The sequence below is a fragment of the Aegilops tauschii genome, chromosome 5, assembly GCF_002575655.3.
Source record: "Aegilops tauschii subsp. strangulata cultivar AL8/78 chromosome 5, Aet v6.0, whole genome shotgun sequence".
Taxonomy (NCBI): domain Eukaryota; kingdom Viridiplantae; phylum Streptophyta; class Magnoliopsida; order Poales; family Poaceae; genus Aegilops; species Aegilops tauschii.
The window spans coordinates 561,940,047-561,963,295 of NC_053039.3; the positions used below are offsets into that span (position 1 = coordinate 561,940,047).

The following is a 23,249-nucleotide window of genomic DNA, read 5'->3' on the forward strand; positions in this document are numbered from 1 at the left end:
TTCCATACTTGGATATTACAAATTTATTCGACTCAAAGACAAGCTTGTAGCCATCTCTACACAGAAGAGATCCGCTAACAAGATTTTTATTGAGGGAGGGGACATAATGCACGTTCTTCAGCCGCACGATCTTCCCCGGATCGACCGTGCCAACACCACGAACAACAGCACTTGAATTGTTGCCCATTAGCGCGGTGGAAGTCCCTGAGGTCTGATAGGAAGAAAACATGAAAATATCACCACATACATGCACATTAACACCCGTGTCAATCAACCAATCAAGAGAATGACATACTGAAAGAATAGTGGAAAATATATCATACCCAGCATCCTTCATGTCAATGTCACCAATGACAACATTGGCGGCCTTGTCGCTTTTCCTGTGTTGACGCTTATCATAACGGTTAGGGCAACTAGGAGCCCAGTGATCAGGATCTCCGCACACATGACAAACACATTTCTTCTCAGTCTTCTTCTTGAAGTTGGTGTGCTGTGAAACTTTGTACTTCCCATCAAACTTTGCTTTACCATTGATACGCCTCCGACATATCTATAATTTATGAAGTTTATACGTGCTGTGAAATAACATTTTTTAGAATTGTGATTGGCATATTCAATCATTTTTAAGTTTGCACTACTTAGCATATGTCTGTCTGTTTGTCTAGATGATGTAAACTATGATGTCATGTTTGATCATGCCGGGTACTCGAATGAACTTGGAGGGAGATGGCCTCCAATCTCGGCGCCATCTACATGCTTAACTTGTTGTGCTTAACTATGTCATTCTCTATCACACAGAAACAAATCGACGGTATGCTGGGATAGCCATGGAAATCTGGTGAACAGAAAAAATGAACTAGTTGTCGCTTACATTTAAACCTATTAAATCCAATATTGTTTGTTTAATTTAAATACATACATGCTGATTAAGTTGGGAACCATTTGCAAGGTGTAGTAAATCCCCAGGAAGATAAGAGTGCCATGCTGACACTTGCATAGATGAGCTCATTGTTCCAAGACAGGAAAGCACTAGCCATGGGATGATCTTCACGCTTGTCTGGTTTCTTCCTCCTAATGCCGAGTTTTGTTTACCATGTTGCTTCAGTGCTGATTGAGCTTATGTTACAGAAAAGTACTTGAATGGTACCCTGAATTCATTGTGTGTTTATCAAGGATACCGTGACCATGCATCGGTACAAAAGGTGTCTCACACTTATCAGGTTTCTTTTTACTGCTTAGTTTTTTTTACCATGTTGATTCAATGCTGATAGAGCTTACGTTACTGAAAAGTTCTTGAATGGTACCCTGAATTCATCGTGTGTTTACGAGTTGGAATGTAATTGCTTGAGATTCATCAGGATTTGTGAGACCTGATCAAGGATGCTATGACCACACAACGGCACAAAAAGGTGCAAGATAAGTAGATGATGCATACAAGTATACATGCATAGGTTGTTCTTTGGATTCTACACATCTTGTCAAGATCATAATGGGTGATACACATTTTTGCTTCCATTTTTTAGTGGAAGAACAAAACTGTTTTGCGGCCTCTTAGTCTAATTTAAAGTTCAGTCAAAAGATAACTCTAGCTGCTGAAATGGACATATGCCAAAAAAAATTAAAAAATGCACCCATCTTAAATAGATAATAAACTGGATCACAGTATGTATTTTTATGATATTTTTATGATTTCATACCACCGCATAGTAAGTACCCCTCCGTCCCATAATATATGATCGTCGTTTTGCAAGCTTGCAACGATGTTATATTATGGGACGGAGGGAGTACATTGCTACAAGTTGTACATAGACAATAAATGAGGCAAACGGTTAATACAGAAACCCCAATAATAGGGAACAAGACGTCATTTTGCAGAGTTCCACAGTAAACAGGCCAGCTTTCGCCTGCTCCATCAGCAGTTCAGCACATTATCAACTAAAAAGGGCAAGAAACCCACCAAAAGAGATCAATAAACGATCCAACCCCGCAAACAAAAACACATATCAATGATCCAAGGTGATGTTTCAAAAGCACCAGAATGTATACATAATAAGGGAGGTAAAGCTGAATACACAACGAGTTTGTCCACAATAGTACCCCAAGTTACACTTATGAATTGTCTTGTTTATCAACAGATCGTTGAAACCCATGTGCCGCAAGCAGATGACAAATGCAATCCCGATGTTCACCACAATATAACTACGCATAACAGCAGCGACAGCACACCAATTAATACGAGTCAGTTAACACAAAACATTGGTCCCAATGTCAGGAAGCCATTACAGTTATCGAACCAGTTGCACAAGACTAGACACAACTCTGTGACTGGATTACTTGCCAGAACCATAAATTAAACTGGGGAACACCCAAAGGTTACTTAGTAGACCGCAGTCGGGAGGGGCCGCACGACCATAGAACATGGGGTGAACTGTTCTTTTTTGTACTGGCTGACCAAGCTCGACCGCAGTCCAAGTCTCATCAGGATCATCAGATAGCCTCGCAAAATAAATGCAGTTACTCTTTCCTCCCCATCTTTCCGGGCTCATGCAGCAGAATGTAGGGTTCCTCCTATCAAGACTAACAAACAGCGCATGATTTTCCAACTTCTCTAACTTCACCCACTTTGCCGGTTCAATAGAAAAATTGAGGCGATAGACCTTAAAGGTTGAGTTGAATAAGACATCTGATTCGCCGGAGCTTAAGCTTTGAACAACCATGAGAAGCATGTCACCACAGACCACCAACCACGAGTTAATAGGCAGGAACTCCCATTGAATTGCTACTTCTCGCATGCTGAACTGGGGTGACAAGTGTATAGTGTGGAGCCTCAGAAAAGCATCTATGACAAAGATATCATCTTTAAAGGACACAATCTGATAGACGCGTTCACGACCAATATCAAGAGGGTGCTCGGACCAGGAGTTTGTTCCAACCTGCCACTCAAACATGGAAGCCCTCGAGAAAAGGAGGACGCGAGAGTTGGGTGAAATTAATGGAGCCGTAAGGATGCCTATGCCACAAAAGTATCCAAGTTGGTTGCTGGGTGGGAGTTTAGGGGGATTCACCTTGGTGCCAGTGTACACATCGACAAGGAGGCAGTGCTCCTTGTAGGAGAAGATAAGATACCCATATGAGCAGCCCAAATAGTGCATCGTATTTGGACTATTTTCAGGTACTGAACACGCAAGGGATAAGTTTTTCTTGGTAGGATCACTGAGCTGCCATTTGCAATTAGATAAAAGGATGGGCTTGATATCGCCATCATGTGGATGAACATAAGAACCATCTGGTTTGAAGTGAAGCGGCGGGAAGCTGAATGTATGCACAGATGGAAAGGTAGAGACTGCAGTGCGCCAAGAGTGGCATGTGCCAATGAAAGCAAGGAAGTCATGGAATGAGTTAAAGAGAGCGATAATTTCATGAAGCAGAATTTCATGAAGCAGGCTGTCCACGAGATCTGCACAAACATGAGGTCCAGACAATGGCGAGGAGGTAGAGGCTGAGGCGGGGCAGGTGTTCTTAGACGGCATCTCTACAGTGGTAACTTCTCTGCAACATAGAAATTCAAGAATAACGGATCAAAATAAAGAACTGAAACATAATAGATAATATATCTAATAAATATTTCAGGAGTTAATACACTACAAGAAATGCAGGACGCTTTAACTGAACAATAGGGCAAACAGGAGTGTCAACTGGCACATGCCAAACGTCAACCAGAAGAAGCTACTCTAGAACTGCCTACAACTTGTTTTTTTTCTGCATCAATGTAACCATAATATCTCCAGTGAGCCAGCCAATGCTATGTACAATTGTATATTTTCAAATCATGACAGAGGGGGTGTGTTGTAGAGTATTCTCAATTAAATACTAGCGGCAAGGGAGGATTTTGCTCGGCGTAAAAACACAACAGTATGCTCCCCTCTTCTAGAAAACTTCTATGTGATGATTTCTTATCTGCAATTCACTTGGTCGTTTAACAGAAGTGAGCATTGTTCATGGCAGCACCATGACCATGACTCCATGAGAAAGACAAAATGAGCAAGAGACCATTCATACACTAAATCTACTTTGGATCCAACCCAACCGCGCAATAAACTGAATCACAACAGGTGACCAATTTCTGTAACAAAAAAAAAAAGGATAATGACACTCCGATGTTTACGTGGACAACTTTGATAAGAAATTTTAGTTTATTCCTTCTCAGTAATCAGTCACAATAAAAGTATCCATCAAATCACATTGGACGTGGAGTTTCAGAAAATCACTGAACCAAGTGAACACAGTTAAAAGGCAGCAGCATGACCACCACCAAACAAATACGGAGTAGTTACCAAAACTGTAATACTCATCTACATTGGAGTTAAGGAAAATCGTCGCCCATCAGAGACAATGAGGTTATCAAGAATTGAACTTGTTCCATGTGAAATTGTTAATACCGAGCTGACACACCTTGTAGGCAGTGGTGGAGATCCAAATTAAGGGGAGGCCAGTGCACTAACTACCACTACCAATTCACAAGAATACCCTAAATATGACTGTCAAATGTTCCTACCAATTCGCCAAAATACTCAAAATTTCACCATGGATTCACTAGGGCAAGATTACTTACTCTCCCGATTCTAGTTTAAACCCTAACTTAGATGTGAAAGATAAAAGAGGGGAAAAAGAGAGACGAGCGAGGGTAGGGTTGGGCACCTGGAGCTGAGAGCGGTGTCTGCCGGCGGCGAGAGTTCGGCACCCTGCTGCGGCAGCCGCGCTCTTCCGCGGCGGCGGCGGCGGCTTCCGGCCATGGGGGGGCACACAGGACACAGCTTCCGCCGCGTCCCTTCTCACTGGTTTGGTCGGTCAATGCGACTGTGAAATCCGTCATCTTTGCGACAGGAAAATTGGCCCATGGAGCTTATGGGTCATCGCGTTCTTGTTTGGGTTCCCGACCCGGCCCATATCACTGGTTGGACGAGCGCAGGCATAGATTTTGGCCTTTTGTTTTTCTAGCCAAACATATGTAGCTTAATATCGCTGGTTGGAATAGTCCCATATTGCTTTTGCACCTGAGCTCAGGCGGTTCAGGAAGCAATAAAACCAGACGTTGGGTCATCAATGAAAGCATACCTTTCTTGGCCTCTTGGCTAAGATCAAGTATAGTATCTGTTCTTATCAGTTTAATATCTGATAAGTGGGTCTTTGGATGATATTAATTTATTTTTTATGGGGAGAATCTATTTAGGCCACTAATAGGCGTCGACGCGCCGCCCGAAAATTTCGGCCGGTCCCATGTGGGCCACACGATCTAGCTTTTCTAAACCGTACGATTCCTTCGTCAAGCTTCCAGCAGAGGAGAAAAAAGAAGGGGAAAAAGACCAGCGCCCCGCTCGTCCTTGGCCGCCGACGACCCGTGCTCGCAGAACCTTGCCCGTTTGCCTCGCCGCAGACTCCCACCGCCGATGCTCGCCGCCGTCGCTCGCAACAAAAAGGCCGTTGACCGTAGCAGCTTTTTCTCTTGCCTCTGTGTTGCATCCATGGTAGCTTCGCGGCGCCGACCGCGACACCGTCCCTCGCCGGTGCTGCCCACCGCCGTTGCAGCATCAATGGCGACGGCGGTGTCGCTTCCAGACAAAGCTGATGGTAGCAAAAGAACGGATTGCTGGTTCCAGCAAAAGTCGATGGCGGTTGAAGCAAAATTGGGGCTGGTTCCAGCAAAAACAAAAGATAGTGGTAGCAAAAAATATTACTGGTTCCAGCAAAAATCGAAGGCGATGGAAGCAAGATTGGGTCTAGTTCCAGCAAAAACAAAAGATAGTGGTAACAAAAAGATTGCTGGTTCCAGCAAAAAATGAAGGCGGTGGTAGCAAAATTCAGTTGGCCAGCAAAACCAAGATAGTAGTAGCAAAAAAAGATGCTAGTTCTAGCTTTCATATGCACCGTTTCCAGCACCGATAGACACCGGTTCCAGCACCGCTAGCTGCCCGTCGCAGCACAACTCTCTAGCACATAGCAATGCTCGATGCTGGAGTTAGAACCGGCTTGTGGAGGAGCTGCAACCGGCAGGGGGCCAAGCTGCATCCGGCAAGGGCTAAGCTCGAACCCGCGAGCGTCGGAGCTGCGGTGCGGTCGGTTGCAGCTCCCCGCGGTGCTGGTTCCAGCAAAAATGATGCGTGGTTCCAGCACGCGCTGCAGTGGCTGGGGTCGTCTGAGACACGGCGTACGCGGTGGCTGCTGGTAGCCCTCGCCCGCGACGCCGACGAGCCCCTCACATCAACTCCTCTCGCCAAGGCGCCTGAAAACAGTGCTTGGTCTTTGGGCGGTCCGATGCCAGGCGGTACGCGCCTTGGGATGAACTACGCCATGGATCTTAGGCCAGAGGGAGGAAGGTGCGCGAGTGGCCATGAATCGGCGGCGGTGGCCGGAACAGCTCACGGGATAGTTTAGTTGAGAGATGAGATGAGAAGGAGTAGATAAGAGGAGACACGAATGGTTGTGAGAGACGGAAGAAATAAGGCAAAAAGATAAGGAAGCGGTGTGTGCGTAGAAGCTACTAGTAGAGCCGAGCGAAGCCTGTGACCGGCCGAACGCTCGGCCGGTGCGCCGTTCCCAAACGTTTCCCATCTATTTATGTAGGTTGCTACATGGATGGTTCTAATGTGTCGTCCAAGCGTTGCACTGTTGCTTTGGAACAGGCACACTCCAACCAAAATAAAATAAAATGGTTAGCCTTAAAAACCACATTATGTTCATCCACATGTCGTTCCTCTGTGTAGCTAGCAAAAGGGCTGACGCTACACGACTTATTACCATGCAACATGGATGATGTTGAAGAGGCGCCGCTATTGCACGTCGTCGTTGTCATTGCGATTGTGGGGTGTGGGCGATGTGTGGGCCCATGGGACATGTATCGCCAGCGTGAGCCAGCAGACGGGCCCACATTATTAGCCGGTCGATTAGCACATACACTCTACTCTGCTCTTTGCTAAAAACAACTCTACTCTGCTCTGGCACAGATGACATGGCTTCTGGAGGCGACTCTCAACTTGCCAAGATCATGCTTTTTTTTACCCTGTTCAGGAGGTCGCCAGATGAAGCAGCGGCGCATGGGTATGTGGAGTGGAGGAGGACGCCTTGGGCGCTGGAGCAGAATCGATCGAGGAAGAAGAACGAACCGTGGTACTCCCTGACATGCGGGCCCAGTTTAATGATCCTTTTTATTTTCCACAGGGAGTGAATATTCAACCACATTTCTCGCTCTCCTATAAAAATATGCAAAGCGTTACTTGCCCCTCTGGTCTCGGTTTTCTTTTCGGGTGTAAATATGAAAAGCTTTGTGCTTGTAGTTTCAATGTTCCATGCTCCTACATGTTTATGCTCCTACATTGTTTCAAAAGAATTAGACGATCTTCTAGACTTCATATCAAATAGCTTAGGTACTTTTGAACTGCATAACCTACCGTTTAGTATTACTTGGGGGAAATGTGACGACCATACATTATATTTTGAAGGAAACGAGAGAGCTTGATTGACCACAATGAAATTGTTACAATCAAGATTCAAGAAGACCAAATTGATTGAGTGTAGTGTGGCCAAGGGTGTTTGGGCTCTGGTATCTTCGCAGCATTAAGAGCCGAACACATGAGGATGGCTGTCGACGGTGATGTGTCAGGCCCCCATCCCTGACCAAGTCGGTGGTGGTGACGGACAACGACAAGCACTAGTATAGAACCACCTAATTAGTGGCACATGATGTGCTTACTAGCGGCGTTCGGCTGGCACGCACAGTAGTGTCGCGCCACCGGTAAGTGGCCACTACCAGTATGGCGTGCCTAGAATTGCGTCTTATGGGCGAGGAGGGAGGCGATCGTTGGATGAAATGGAGGTGCGTAGGTGTGCCGGTGGAGGAGGACGCCCATGTTTAAGGACCCTAATATCTAGGGCACGTCAACTGGGGCCTGACTTCCAACGAAAAATTAGTTCGCTTGTGCAAACATTTCAAATGGTTCGCTCTAGGGTGATAGTTTTTCTTTTGAAAAAAATGCCATCAACAAAAGAAGACCCTCAACTAAATTGTCGGTCTAATTTATGAAAAACCACCATGCTACTTTATAAAAACTGTCATCTCTCTAATTTTATAAAATTACAATGAGTATGATATAAAAAAAAGGTCGTGTGATCTACCTACAAAATAAAAATTGTCATGCTAAGCTTTTGTGGTTGTTTAATTATCTTTATTTTATCTCGTAGTAAATATGAAAAGCTTTGTACTTGTAGCTCCAATGTTCCATACAGAAGCAAACTAAGCAATGCCTCAAGAGAACTCACAGCACCAATGAAATGCGTGGCACAAAAAGAACAAGCCAAGATGAACATGAAACGGCCAGCATAATCACCACATAACCGCCCAGACATGTGTCTTTGTTGTTTTCGGGTCGGGAATGCTAGAAACTAAGTGTCTGTTCCTCTCAAAAGTACTCTTCTTCCATGGAGACAGTCGACGGTAACCGTAACATGTATGACAGGAAACGGTCTCATTTCTTGTTATTGCAGATCTTGAGCGACTGGAGCCCAAGCAGGCAGGTCGCCCGAGTCGAGGAACACCTTGTAGTTGGAGGCTGAGATGGTGTGGGCGATCTCCTGGCGGCTTCAATCTGTCCGGCGCGACGAAAGCTGGCGATGGCCTTACCAATGAGCTCTGCGCACTCTTTGCCTCTCCCTGCTCAGATATAGAAAGACGCATCAGAGTTCCGATCAGGTGCTCTAAAACTCAACAAGTGAAACGTACAAAACTAGTGTTGCCTCTACTAACTACAACTGGAAGTGACACTATGAACATAGCAAATGGAGTCTGAAACTACGTTCAGTGGTATGAAACCACTGAAAGTCTGAAACTATGTTCAGTCATACGAACATACCACTGGGAGTCTGAAACTAAACTATGGACACAGCAGTCATCTATCATATGAAACTAGGGGTTGGGTGCGCCGCTTGAGGCGTGCTTGTGCGGTGCCATATAGGCAAACGTCCATTCCACGGCATTTTTTGGCGATCGTTGTGACACTTTTGAAGAAGACATGCACCAGGAAGAACAAGCATGTTGATAGGGTCTGACTTTTTTTTTTAGAAATTTCAAATGGGCTAAATCTGAGTAGATGATATCCCCCCCTTCTCTTGGACAATAAACATATGTTAAGAAGAGAAGTATTAGCCATTAGAAGGAAAAAATTAAAGGCTCTCATTGGTAGTTCCCCAGTCACTCATGGGATGATCATGTGATCATGTGTACAAAAAGCCACACCCAAATAGCACCCAAAAAGAACTCAAGCTCCAGAGGACCCAAATCTATGAATGCATGTACTCAAACTAAATAGCTACAGATCAGATCAACCTCAAAGGCTCAAACTTTGTCTCACAACGAACACCACATAAAACACATAAAACATGGATGCGTCAGCCAGCCAAGCTATCTCATGGAACATGGGGGTACCTCCAAACCAAACAGAGCAGCAAATAATAGTAAGGGTGTCAACAAGCTCAATGGGGATAACCTGGTTCACAATGTCACCTGAAGTATTGGATCGTCATGGCCACAGACCTGAACCACTTTGTCGTTCCGGAGTTATACTAGCTCAGATAACCCAACGATCCCTGATTCATGGTTTCATATATGAGATATCCTGTCAACCGAGGTACAAATCACAGATAGATCAGCTCACCAACCAATTAATATAATCTTCTTCAAGAAAAGGCATTATAAGAGTGTAGCAGCAAAACATCATTTAGTTCTTTACCAAGAATGAAAACTTACAGAGTACAGACTAAACAGAGAATAAAAGGTTCCCAATAGAGCATATACATTTTCCATCAATAACAAAACAAGGAAATCTTGACATCCTTGACTCGAACGTCAGAAATCGCAAAAATTGAAATAATAAAACAGTGTTGAAAATTTCTCTGAACCCAAAGCTTTTCTTGTCTTGATTCTGAAGGAACTCCAAGCGCGCACTAACTCAGTGAAGACCAAATACAAGTACAGTCATCTTTATGATAGTACCATCCAGTGAAAAACAAGGGCGAAACTTAATAAGCAAATGGCAAAAACACACCCTGTAGTACTTTATAGAACAACTTACATTTCCTCCTAGCTGCTCTTTCCATGCTTCATAGTCTGGCAATAAATAAAACGACTTGACAGCTATGCTCTGGTTATTGGTTGCCTGGACAAATAAGGAAAAGTTTATAGGAGTTATAAAACCCTATTTGATCTGGCAGGTAGAAATAAACAACAGAATGACAAAACTTAATACTGAAATATGTATAACCATATATCTTAAGAAGAAAAAATTATATATGTGATGAATGACCCAGAGAGTTGCAGACCTTGATAATTGGAGTAATGAAATCAACCAAGAAAGAAGGAACTTTGAAAAGAAATGGCCACTCTGAGTGGATGAAATTGATCAGCAACCCCTTGATGTGGGAGGCATTATGGTCCTGAAATTTCATCAGTTCGGTCAAGGTTACCATCGCCGATGGCCGCACAACCAATGTAGAGAGTGCGATAAGAGAGGCATGTACCAAAGAACCAAGTAAAATGCTTGTGATAATTTTATAATCAAATTGGGAATACCTACACCATACCTTATCATGATTAGCATCATGCAAATTGTGCTTCTTGATAACTCACATAGTTCAGGCTTCAGGAGCTGAACAAAATGAGGTTTTAGCAATACAAACATGTGCTGGCAACAAAACTACAACAACTGCTCTTTCATAACCCAAATGAATGGAGCTCTTAACAACAATCTAGGATTTACTTACTGGAGTCAGCTATGATGTACTTACAATGGTGTAAACTGGAAGGTGATCTTGTAGAAGCGATAGTGCGAACTGACAATTAAATTTCAATATCACATTGTAGTTACTTGAAAGCCAAGTCTGGAGTTCTTGCTTGAAGAATTCAAGTTCTTTCTGATTGACAGCTCATGCATTTCCTGTACTAACCAAGAGCAGAACAATATAATCAACGTTCATTCTTACATCACTGGGCTTATAATAGAACAAATTGGAAGAAGTTTATACACAAATTTAATCCACAATCGTGTTCACTGGGCACCCTATCACCGTATCAACAGGTATAATTCAGTATAAATCGTAAAAAGCTTGATCTAACCAACTATTATATACACAAGCTCTTGTTTATTACCCGGCAAGTTTACTCTCTACACTGTTCTTAGCTATTACTTCAGGTAAGCAGTACCCAAGCAAACTAAAAAACAGGTGGGGTGATCAATCCAAATTCAAAACTGGTATATTATAGTGGTAGAGATATTGGCATACACAAAACAGGAGACTGCAATGATCAAGTAGTACTTCTGTACGTTTTGTAGCACAAAAAGAATTGAATAATCCGATGATCCAAGTCTGAAGCCAGAGGTTCAATACAGAACTAAGGAAATTTAACATAATAAGATATAGTAGATTATTAGGTTCAGTCACACAGGCAGATTACCAACTCTGAAATAGGAATTTCACTCAACTGCATGGATTGAACTTTTAATTTTAGATAAGAAAATATAAATACAAACATCGGCTTAATAAGTGATACTCCGATGCAGAATTCAGAAATGTCATATTACTACCAGAGAAGATCGAACCATAGACCATAGATCTAGGGAAGGGACTGAAAGCAGCCAAGTGAGTTTATGTTCATAATTAAGACGTTAACCATTTGACTCCGGGACAAATTTGCCAAGTCAACCATGCCTGAAGAAGAACAAGCTGCTACAGATTCAGGACCTTGCACCATTAAGACCTAAATATAACCGAAATATCAATCCTCATCTATCAACTCGGGAACGCAGTTCGATAATCATCATCACAGATGCAACATGCGCCCTAAACATGGGTGCGACAATCCCCTAGCAGGTTACAGTATGCTCACACTAGAATTCACATACATAACCTAGGGCTAAGGGCGTAAGTCGGAATGCACCTGCGGGCAGGGGATCGGTGAGAGCGAGACGAAAGAAGAATGCAACAAGGCAAAGGAAGAAGAGGAAGGAAGAAGAACAAACCTCAACCACACAAACGGAGCAGAGGAAGCAATCCCATCGCCGTAGACAGAACAAAACCATCAGTGACCGAGGAGCAAAAAACTGGCGCACGTGCTGGTGTCACCGCTCTGGACGCAGAGCTGAAGCTCGTCGCCGGCCACACCGCCACCCTCGAGGCTGGCCAGGAACGCGCCCTCCACGACCGAGAGGAACACGACGCATGTTGCATGTGGACGAACCAAATGGGCAAGACAAAATCCATGTACCCAATCACCTGGCACCGCTCGATCCGACATGGCATACGCGAGCAATCAAGCAGCATGTCCCTCTTACTGGGTTTAATCTGGACATTTACTAGTGTCAGGCTCAAGTGCTCCTATTAACTACTATAGCATGGAAAACACCTACAGTACACACAACAAACATGGTGAAGCTGTACCTCTCTGTGTGATTAGCTGACTGGCATTGTATTGGGCAACCACAGCTTTGAGCGTTTCATGAATGATTGAAGGCAACACTCTGCCATTATAATTCTCCCCTAAGGTCCTGTACATAGTTGGTAGTCTCTGGCATAGGTCATGTAACACGAAGACCAATTCCCACCTGTCCAAATTATCAACCGGTATCAAATATACGCAAGGAGCTGCAGTGTAAATGCTCCTTTTGAAAAGTGCAAAATAAGAAACCTACACCGACAGACACACATGACCTCTAACAAATTCACATGGCCATATTCACAAGTTCAGCATCAACAAATAACAATCAAGCAAAATATTATTACTTTTTCGAGAGCTTAAAAGCAAAAATATTACTTTTCTGATAGATTAAAAGCAAAAATATTACTTGTGACTGCTGTTAACAGATTAAAAGCTAATGAGTTGAAATGTTTATTCACAGGCAACATATAATGGTGACAACTGTTAATAGATTAAAAGTAACTAAGCTGAAGTGCCTATTCACAGAGCACTGGACACTAGACAAGTAGACAGTCCATAGGCTACAATGCTGTAGAATTTCTTAAATAACCTGACATGGCTTGCATTAAAATCAAAATGAGTCAACAAAATTAACTTCATTTGATAGCAGGTAAGCCATAACAGGTGTTGTCACAGTAACTCGGCACTTAGAAATGATAGTGGCAAACACCTTACAAGTACCAGATCCAATCCACCAAATCGGTAAACATTTCAGATGTGTCCAATTCCCTTGCAGGCTACAGTAACAGAATATGCTCAGAAATGACAATGCCAAAACCCTTTACATGTACCAGGCTCCATCCACCGGTCCAAATTGCTAGCTAATCACTTCAAATGAGCCAGATCCTCTAACATACTACACTTGCAGAACATCAACAAAGGCAGGTAATATCAGACCCTTTGGTCGGTCCCAAACCAGCATTTGGCACGCAGGTAACCACTAACCAGTAAATCACACATAAGGATCGAAACGGGAGAATGTTACCATCTGGAGATTCCGGCTCCCGGAGGTGCTCTCTACCAGGTTGTGTTCTGGCGTGGATGTCGTAGATGATGGGCCTCTCGAGCCATGGGATGACGATGTGAGTCCCCTCCGGGTAGACCTGCACGGCGCAACAACCAAGGGCAACCAGAAATCAAACGCAGAGCCCGACCAATTGTGCAAATAGACTGAAGAGGGAAAGTAGGTGAAATCATATCTTTCCTACTTCTAAAGATTTGAGTTGGTTGTGAGTTCACTCACCATCCTCTACCCTTACATGTGGGACCTATTGGAACCTGCAGCCGTGATTAAAAAACAGAAAGCTGAGGATAAAGAAAAACTATGAGTTTGCACTGCAGGCATCCGGTTACTCTGTATACAGAGCAAACAGGCCAGCTAGCTCTTGGAAACCCCAACGATTTCCTCGACGTCTCCCATCCGCCGCCTTTCTTCCCCAATCTCTCTTTCTTCCTCATCGTTCCCCAATGCCAATCGCAGTCTCCAGAAGCCTCTCCTCACCAATCGCCGTCCTCCGCCAATTCAATACGTTGAACAATCTTCCATTGCCTCTCCCATGGTGCCATGCACTTGTCGCATGACACCAACACTCCTCCGACGACTCTCAGGCTTGTTGCCCCAACTCCTCACCTTATCCACCTTCTCAGTCAGTGACGCACCTTGTGCCTTACGTGCTAACTAATGCATACATCGATAATTCAAGATACTCTATTTGTTGTATTTAAACACAGATTCTATTCCACACAATGCAAAATGCCATGTTAAAATCTTGTACCAAACATGAAAATCGGTTGATCTATTCAACCATTCCTAATTACTCGAGCAACATCACCACATATTTTTCTAGCAAGAGTTTATATGTTGGTGTTGCTGTGGTATCCTGAGATCCTGAGAGAGCCAAGCGAAGTTCATTGCTAATGTGTATTATATCAGATCCTTCAACTGAATTTGTATCTCCCCAAATAAAGCGGAGGAAACAGCAGTGAAATTTCTGAATAAATGAATATATTCTCTGAACTTCTTGGGGTTGGTGTCTTTCCAAACAAAATTAAATCCTTTAAGTTGGGTTCAGTATAAGAAAAACACTCACACTAATAGTCAGATTTCAAGTTTGGGTTGACTATCATAAACCAATAAAAATAGGACTCCGCTACCAATCTGACGGCAGATTTTTGACCATGGCGAATTGAATGTTTTTCATGGCAAATTATGTTCCCCGAGGATGGAAAGTTTAGTTAGCGAGCATGGCAAATCTGCCCCAGTTCATTTTGTTGTGAGAAAGTTGCCGTCCTTGCAAACTAAATTTGACATCATCGTGTTAATATAAATTGCCATGAAAACATCAGATTTGCCATGCCTAAAAATCTGACGTCGGATTTTAGCATTTCAGTAAAAATAAAGCAGAGGCAACAATGGCGAAATTTCTGAATAAGTGAATATATTCTCTGAACTGCTGGGTGTTGGTGTCTTTCCAAACAAAATTATGTCCTTTAAGTTGGGTTCACTGTAAGGAAAAAAAACACTCACACCAATAGTTAGGTTTCAAATTTGTTTTGACATTTTGCGCAACCCCACAAGCTTTAACTCAAGGGTCAAAGATACAGTAGAGGGAAGGGTTCCAATAAATAGATCCTCTATTTTTGCAAAGATTTATTATTATTTAAAAAAATGGTTGTTGTATAAGGATACGTTAAGAACTACTTATTCACTTTAACTATATCATGCGTAAAAGTAATGGACCTGCCTTTAACTATATCATGTGTAAAAGTAATGGACACAACATAAGGTCCCTGATGTCAAGAGGTTAGAACAGATAGCTGCAGAATTGAGTTTAGTTTGTGCTAGATATAACAGAAGCAATTATAACTAGCTTTGAACAAGCTATTTGCACAAAGGATCGAGGGCAGCTTTGTTCACTTTACAAGATGATTAGATTCCTTGAACACCACCAGAAATGAAAACAAATTTTATTTATACAAAAGAAATATGAGGACATTCAAATAAGCATGAGGCACGACACATAACACATTGGCAGTTTCTTGTTGTGCTGCTTGTCGAGGTTAATAAAACGACATATGTGACAAACCTTACTGAATTTCTGCTTCAACTTCGAGAAGATTTTGTTATCTACTGTTTTACGATCTATTTAAATTTGGCCCGCCGTGGAAAAGAGTGGGTTCATCTCATGTCCGCAGGCTGTACGCTGATAAATCAGTGCGTAACAACAAACTACTTTTACAATTGTTGCACGACAATTACCAGTTTACCACCACCATCTATAGATCTTCACGAGTCCATTCTTGCTGAACTTGTGTTAGCATGGGAAAACATTCTAGGAGCATTTCAAGATTTTGGAAAATATGAGCAATAAGTTCCGAATTAAGCGCAACAAGTCTTTCTTTTTGTTATTTTGTCTCTCGTCTTGTATTGGATTGTTATGAACTATATATTGTTATTTGGGTAGTATGAAATATAATGTCGTTATCTTGTTGCAGCTAACTGATGGACAATCCAAAATAAATGCACTCATTGAGACAATTATGTTATCGGCCGTTTCCTTTTGATTGCGTGGCAATGCATGGGCACTATGCTAGTGAAAGAAATACTATCAAGTTACTGTTTCGCTCACCAGTGCCCTGATAATTGATTTTTTCTTGTCTTGCTCAGCCTTCTCAAGAATGAACTCGACACCTTCTACTCTCTACACAGCAACCATAGCATGAATGACAGGGAATGGTCTCATTTTTTGTATTTGGCCAAGATGTCAGTGACCTGAGCCCAGGCAGCAGGTCGCTCGAGTCGAGGAACACCTTGTTGTTGTAGCTTGTGATGGTATAAGCGATCTCCCTGGCAGCTTCAATCTGTCAGAGCGGGACAAAAGCAGGGTCGTTGGCGATGGCCTGACTAATGAGCTCTGCACTCTTAGCCTCACCCTGCTCAAGTATTAAAAAAAACCTTGTTAACACATATAGAGATGGTATTCAACAAGCGAAAGCCATATCTGGCAAAGCTCCAACAACAAGTATCACCCATACAGAGATGGTATTCAGAGCACCATAGGACGTAACCCCTAGGATCGGAAAGCCATAGGAAGAATTACTACATGTTTTATTTTCCGCATTTCTCCCCTGTTTATTTCTGACTTCTCTCCGATTTCAACCTTCTAGATGGCCGCCGCGTTCAATTCAGTCCTGCTGCCGGAGTTTTGCCAGCCGGATGAGACGATGCCTTTCGGCAAGCAGCTGATTCAGATCATCAAGAAGTTGAAGATTGCTCTGCCCTCTATCACCGGGAGTCCTATCAACGCACTTCCGGCGAACACTCGCTATAGGATTGTGGAGGACATTCCAGGGAGGACTTCCGGAAGCTTCAGAAAGTCCTCCTTGAGATGTGCACCACAATCCTATAACGAGTGTCCGCCGGATGTGCGTTGGTATGAGTCCCGGTGATAGAGGGCAGAGCAATCTTCAACTACTTGATGATCTGAACCAGCTGCTTGCCGAAAGGCATCGTCTCATCCGGCTGGCAAAACTCCACCAGCAGGACTGGGTTGAACTCAGCGGCCATCTAGAAGGTTGAAATTGGAGAGAAGTCAGAAATGAACAGGGGAGAAATACGGAAAATAAAACATGTAGTAATTTTTCCTATGGCTTTCCGATCCTAGGGGTTACGTCCTACGGTCAGCGTGTGCTCTGAATACCATCTATGTATGGGTGATACTCTGTAAGGTTGCTCGAGTACAGAAACACCTTGTTGTTGGAGCTTGCGATGGTATGGGTGATCTCCCTGGAAGCTTCAATCTGTCTGAGTGTGATGAAAGCAGCGTTGTTCAGATATAGAAAGACGCATCAGTGTTTGGATCAGGTGCTCTAAATTCAACAAGCGAAATGTACAAGAAAACCAATGTTGCTCATGTGCTACCAAACTCAGCAAATGCAATGAAATTTATTAAGATATAAACAATACTAGCAATATGCCTCTACTAATTACCACTGGAAGTGATACTATCAACATAGCAAATGGTTAAGTCTGAAACTATGTTCACTAGTATGAATATACAAAGATACCATTGAAAGTCTAAACTTATGTTCAGTCGTATGAACAAAACCCAGGAAGTCTAAAAATATATTCAGTCGAACGAACGTACTACTGGAAGCTGAAACTATGTTCAGTGGTACGAACGTACAGCTGGAAGTCTGAAACTAAACTATGGAGATAGCAATCATCTATCATATGAAATATACAAAATTACTAGTGTCAGGCAAAAGTGTTCCCAAACTCAGCAAATGCAGTGAAATATATGAAGCTATGAAGACATAAACAAGACTAGAATATGTCATGGACGCAGGAAAGGTTGAAACCATCGACGCAGGAAATAGGAGGTCGTATGAACACCGTGTATCATAAACTCAACAAATGGAATGTGCAAAACAACCAGTGTTAGGCTCGGATGCTCCACAACTCCACAAGTGTAATGAAATATATGATGAAGCTATATAGACATAAAGAACATTGGCAATATGAATCTAGTAACTATGACTGAAACTGTCGACAGGACAAGTAAGTCATGTGAAAGAAAATGTATCTAGTTCCTATTTTGCTTACCGGTGGTAGTAACTATGACTGAAACTGTCAACAGGGCATAAAGAACAATTGCACTTTTCTTGTCTTGCTCAGCCTTCTCAACAATGAACTTGGCATGCTCAGCTTGGTGTGCAGCAACCTGTTCGGCTTCAATAGCATGAGTGAACTCTTTACCAAAACTGAGACTAGTAACGGACACACCATCCAGAGCAATATTGAAATTCTTAGCCTCACTGTCAAAATCTTCCTGATCTCCCTGCTCACAGCCTGCCATTACATAAAGGATAAGTTAGCAAGCTATTCCAAGTAAGACCAGCTATTATCTACTACAGCATGGAAAACATGTACACACGGCAAACATGGTGAAGCTGTACCTCTCTCTGTGTGATTAGCTGACTTGCATTGTATTGGGAAACCACAGCTTTGAGTGTTTCATGAATGATTGAAGGCAACACTCTCATTATAGTTCTCCGAGAGGGTCCTGTTACATAGCTGGTAGTCTCTCTGGCATGGGCCGTGTAAGAACATGAATATCAATTCTCACCTGCCCAAATAATCAAGCGGTATCAAATATATGCAATGAGCTGCAGTGTAAATGCTACTTTTGAAAAGAAAAGAAGTGCATGACCACTAATAAATTCACACTGCCGGAATGATATAACTTGTTCAGCATCAGCTAACTGTCTTAAATCGTCATGGAAAGACATAATGATGAAGCAAAAGAAGTACTTGTCACTGATGTTAACAGATTTAAAGTGAATGAGTCGAAATGCTTATTCACAGGCAATATATAATGGTGACCACTGCTAATAGATTAAAAGCAAATGAGCTAAAATGCTTATTCACAGAGCAGTAGACGCTAGACAGTCCATAGGCTACAATGCTGTAGGATTTCATAGATCAACTGACATGAGTTGCATTAAAATCCAAGTGAGTCGACAAAAATATACTTCATTGATGGCAGGTAAGCTATGACAACATTGTCACGGTAACTCGACAATCAGAAAAGATAAAAAAAATACGCAGAAGTACAGAAGTTTATGGTCCTGGGCATCAAGCTGTCCTGTGTTGAATTGTGTAAAATAATAGACAACAGATGCAATGCCTCATAGAACTCGCAGCAGAAATAAAATTCGCAGCATGAAAGAAACAAGCCAAGATGAACATGAAAAGGTCAACATACTCACCACATAACCGCCCAGACGTTATAAGCTACACATAGAAATAGTAGCTGACAGGTTCACTTGAAAAGCGCACAAACGGTTCACAGTAGCAAAGGCGTCTTTGTTGTTTTCAGGTGGCGAGTCCTAGAGACTAAGAGTTTGTTCCTCTCAAAAGTACTCTTCTTCCATGGAGACGGCCGACGGTAACCATAACATGCATGACAAGAAGCGGTCTCATTTCTTCTTGTTGCCCAAGATCTTGAGCGACTGGAGCCTAAGCAGCAGGTCGCCCAACTCCAGGAACACCTTTTTGTTGGAGGCTGAGATGGTGTGGGCACTGTCCCTGGCGGCTGCAATCTGCCTGAGCGCGAGGAACGCAGGGTTATTGGCGATGGCATTACCAATGAGCAAGACGCATCAGTGTTCAGATACAGAAAGACGCGTCAGTGTTAGGATGTCCCTGGTGGCTGCAATCTGCCTGAGCGTGAGGAACGCAGGGTTATTGGCGATGGCATTACCAATGAGCAAGATGCATCAGTGTTTAGATACAGAAAGACGCGTCAGTGTTAGGATCAGGTGCTCTGAAACTCAACAAGCAAAATGTAGAAGACAACCAGTGTTGGGCTCAAGTGCTACCAAACTAAGCAAATGCAAGGAAATATACAAAGGTATGAAGATATAAACAACACTAGCAATATGCCTCTACTAACTACCACTGGAAGTGACACTATCAACATAGAATAAGTCTGAAACTACGGTCAGTTGTATGAACATACCACTGGAAGTCTGAAACTATATTCAGTCGTGTGAACATACAACTGGAAGGCTGAAACTATGTTCGGTCATACCAACATACCACTGGAAGTCTGAAACTATGTTCAATCGTACAAACATACCACTGAAAGTCTAAAACTAAAGTATGGACGTAGCAATCCAATCATCATATGAAATGTACAAATTTACTAGAGCCAAGCTCAAGTGCTCCCAAACTCAGCAAATGCAGGACATATACGAAGATATGAAGACTTAAACAACACTGGCAATATGCCTTTACTAACTACCACTGGAAGTCTGAAAAAAGGTGAAACCGTATGGAAACTATGTACCATAAACTCAACAGATGGAATGTACATTTCTACCGGCGTTTGGCTCAGATGCGCTACCAGTGTTAGGCTCAAATGCGCCAAAACTCAACAAGTGTAATATATGATGAAGCTATGAAGACATAAAGAACACTGGCAATATGCCTCTAGTAACTATGATTGAAACCATAAACAGGATAAGTAGGTTTAGTAGTGTGAAAGAGAAATATCTAATTCCTGTTTTGCTTACCTGTGCCCTGATAATTGCACTTTTCTTATCTTGCTCGGCCTTCTCAACAATGAACTTGGCACGCTCAGCTTTCTGAGCAGCAACCTGTTTGGCTTCAATGGCATGAGTGAACTCTTTACAAAAGCTGAGACTGGTAATGGACACATCATCCAGAGCAATGTTGAAATTCTTTGCCCTCTCTGTCAGAACCTTCCTGATCTCCCTGCTCACGGCCTGCCATTACATGAAGGATAAGTTAGTAACATATTTCAAGTAAGACCAGCATCTACTATAGCATGGAAAGCATGTACACACAGCAAACATGGTGAAGCTGTACCTCTCTGTGTGATTAGCATTGTATTGGGCAACCACAGCTTTGGGTGTTTCATGAATGATTGAAGGCAACACTCTCTCATTATAGTTCTCTCCCAGTGGGCCCTATCCATAGTTGGTAGTCTCTGGTATTGGTTGTGTAAGAACACGGGGACTAATTCTCGCCTGTCCAAATTATCAAGCGGTATCAAATATATGCAAGGAACTGCTGTGTAAACGCTACTTTTAAAAAGAAAAGAAGCGCATGGCCACTAGCAAATCCACATAGTCAGAATGATATAACTTGTTCAGCATCAGCCAACCATCTTAAATCGTCATGGCGGCGTATAATGATGAAGCAAAAAAAAAAGTACTTGTGACAGATTCAAAGCGAATGAGTTGAAATGCTTATTCACAGGCAATATATTATGGTGACCACTGTTAATAAATTAAAAGCAAATTAGCCAAAATGCATATTCACAGAGCGTAGACACTAGACAGTGCATATGGTACAATGCAGTAGGATTTCATAGATCAGCTGAAATGGGATGCATTGAAATCCAAATGAGTCAACAAAAATTGACTCCATCAACGGCAGGTGTGCGGTAGCAGCTGTTGTCACGGCAACCGGAAACTCAGAAATGATAATGGCAAACACATTACGTGTACCCGACGCCACCCACCTATCAAAATTGATAAACACTTCAGATGTGTCCAATCCTATTACAGGGCTCAGAAATGACAATGCCACGACCCTTTACATGTACCAGACCCCATCAACCTGTCCAAATTGCTATATGCACGACCCTGTTACAGTCTACAATTACAGAATATGCTCAAAAATGAACCCCAACCACATGTCCAAATCGCTAGCAAATTAATCACTTCACATGTGTCTGAACCTCTCAGAGGCTACAATTGAAGAACATCAACAGGCCAACTAAAATAGGACCCTCCCAATCATGGATTTGGCACCCAGGTAAGCAATAAATCACGCATCTGTTCTAGGCGACGAGGGATCGAGACAGGAGAACGTTACCAATCCCGGCTCCCGAAGGTGTTCTCCACCAGCTTGGGTTGGGTCGTGCGCAGACGTCGTAGATGATCGGCTTCTGGAGCCACTAGATGACGATTTGGGTCCCCTCGGCGTACACCTGCACGGAGCAAACGCCCAAGGGCGACCAGAAATCAACCACGGACCAATCGCGCAGAAAACAACAGCGAGCAAGCAAAGCCATCCAAGGATCGGCCCGAGGGTTACCTTTTCCTTGATCCCCTCGCCTCGAGGCGGTTGAAGACGACTTGTGGCGGGTCTTGTTGCCCCGCGCCGCCCAGCAGCCTGAGCCTTACCAGCGCGCTCGGCGTCCGTGCCCCCATTGAAGTTCGTCACGATCGCCGGCTCGCCGGAGTGGGGAGGGGCGGCGGAGGCCGGGGTTTAGCTAGGGTTTACTCGGGCGATTTGGGGGAGAATGGGATGCTGAGGAGGAGGAGGCGGGCGGAGGAAGAGGGAGAGGGGTCCGGGCCGGGAGATCGGGGACGCCCGATTTCAAACGGACGGCACGGATGGGAGAGTCGGGCAGCGCTGGGCCGCCGGCTTCCGGTTCCGGGCTTCCGGCGCAAGATGGTCTCTGTGCTCCTGACTCGTGGGTCCCACACGTCAGGAAACGGTTTTGGGCTTTTTTTTTCTGGCGTGTGACCGGCCGACTCGCACAGGTGTAATTGTGACACGCAGGGCTGGATCAGATCGGACGGCCTCCGTGAATTCCCATCCACCACGAAAGAACCCTGGTCGTCCGATTAAGCTCACCTGCTCCCTCGGTATTAATACCACCGCCGCATCGGAATGGCTCCCATCACTTTCTCTTCTCGGAGCCACCTCCTCCTCCATGCTCTCCTCGCCGCGCGCCTCCCGCCACCACCTTCGCCGGAGAGACCTCCGACGGCGTCGCGTCGATGGGCGGAGGAAAGCAAGCCCTCTTCTCCCTCACGCATCATGCATATCTACTCTCAGCTGCTCCGTCTCGTGCATGACGGGTTCGATTTGTTTGCTTTGGGGCGGTGCAGGCGACACAGGAAGGGGCACCGGAGGAAGGCCGAGTGCAAGGACGGCAAGGGGCACCGCCCGGCAAAAAGAAATTGGTACCATGAAAAGGATACCACGTTCAAATATAAAAAATGAAAACATTAAAAGAAAATGTTTATTTACTTTGTTTTTGTTTACATGAAAACATGTCAACTCTTGGCTCTCTGTCTCAAACATACATATTTGATTCAGTTCAATCATTTTGAATGTTTTTCTAAATCAAAATGATGAGCTAGTCTATAAGTGATGTACTTGTATACGTGAAAAAGAAAACTG

The 23,249-nt window shown here is 43.6% G+C and overlaps 1 protein-coding gene, 1 long non-coding RNA gene and 1 pseudogene across 10 annotated transcripts; 1 reads left to right on the forward strand and 2 right to left on the reverse strand.

Annotated features, from left to right (window-relative positions):
- Nucleotides 1-2,007: 2,007 nt before the first annotated feature.
- LOC109745400 (uncharacterized) lies at nt 2,008-4,885 on the reverse strand. Its single transcript, XM_020304521.3, has 2 exons — nt 4,699-4,885; nt 2,008-3,549 (listed from the first exon to the last, which is right to left on the reverse strand). The coding sequence occupies exons 1-2, from the start codon at nt 4,791-4,793 to the stop codon at nt 2,331-2,333; spliced, it is 1,314 nt and encodes a 437-aa protein (XP_020160110.1). The 5' UTR covers nt 4,794-4,885; the 3' UTR covers nt 2,008-2,330.
- Nucleotides 4,886-5,111: 226 nt separating this feature from the next.
- Nucleotides 5,112-5,226, forward strand: LOC120965511 (U2 spliceosomal RNA; annotated as a pseudogene).
- Nucleotides 5,227-8,070: 2,844 nt separating this feature from the next.
- On the reverse strand, nt 8,071-22,391 carry LOC109745383 (uncharacterized). 9 transcript variants are annotated; one of them, XR_012183435.1, is made up of 19 exons: nt 22,152-22,380; nt 21,930-22,044; nt 20,916-21,076; nt 20,600-20,812; nt 19,292-19,745; nt 18,479-18,648; nt 18,126-18,371; nt 17,270-17,324; nt 16,331-16,453; nt 16,150-16,221; nt 13,506-13,623; nt 12,484-12,647; nt 12,066-12,387; nt 10,834-10,982; nt 10,630-10,694; nt 10,369-10,482; nt 10,122-10,205; nt 9,537-9,665; nt 8,071-8,704 (listed from the first exon to the last, which is right to left on the reverse strand). It is a non-coding gene; the product is annotated as an uncharacterized lncRNA (long non-coding RNA). The 9 variants fall into 9 exon arrangements; XR_012183433.1 differs by having other exon boundaries at nt 13,764-16,453; nt 22,152-22,391; XR_012183436.1 differs by having other exon boundaries at nt 10,834-10,987; nt 16,150-16,453; nt 22,152-22,382.
- Nucleotides 22,392-23,249: the final 858 nt, after the last annotated feature.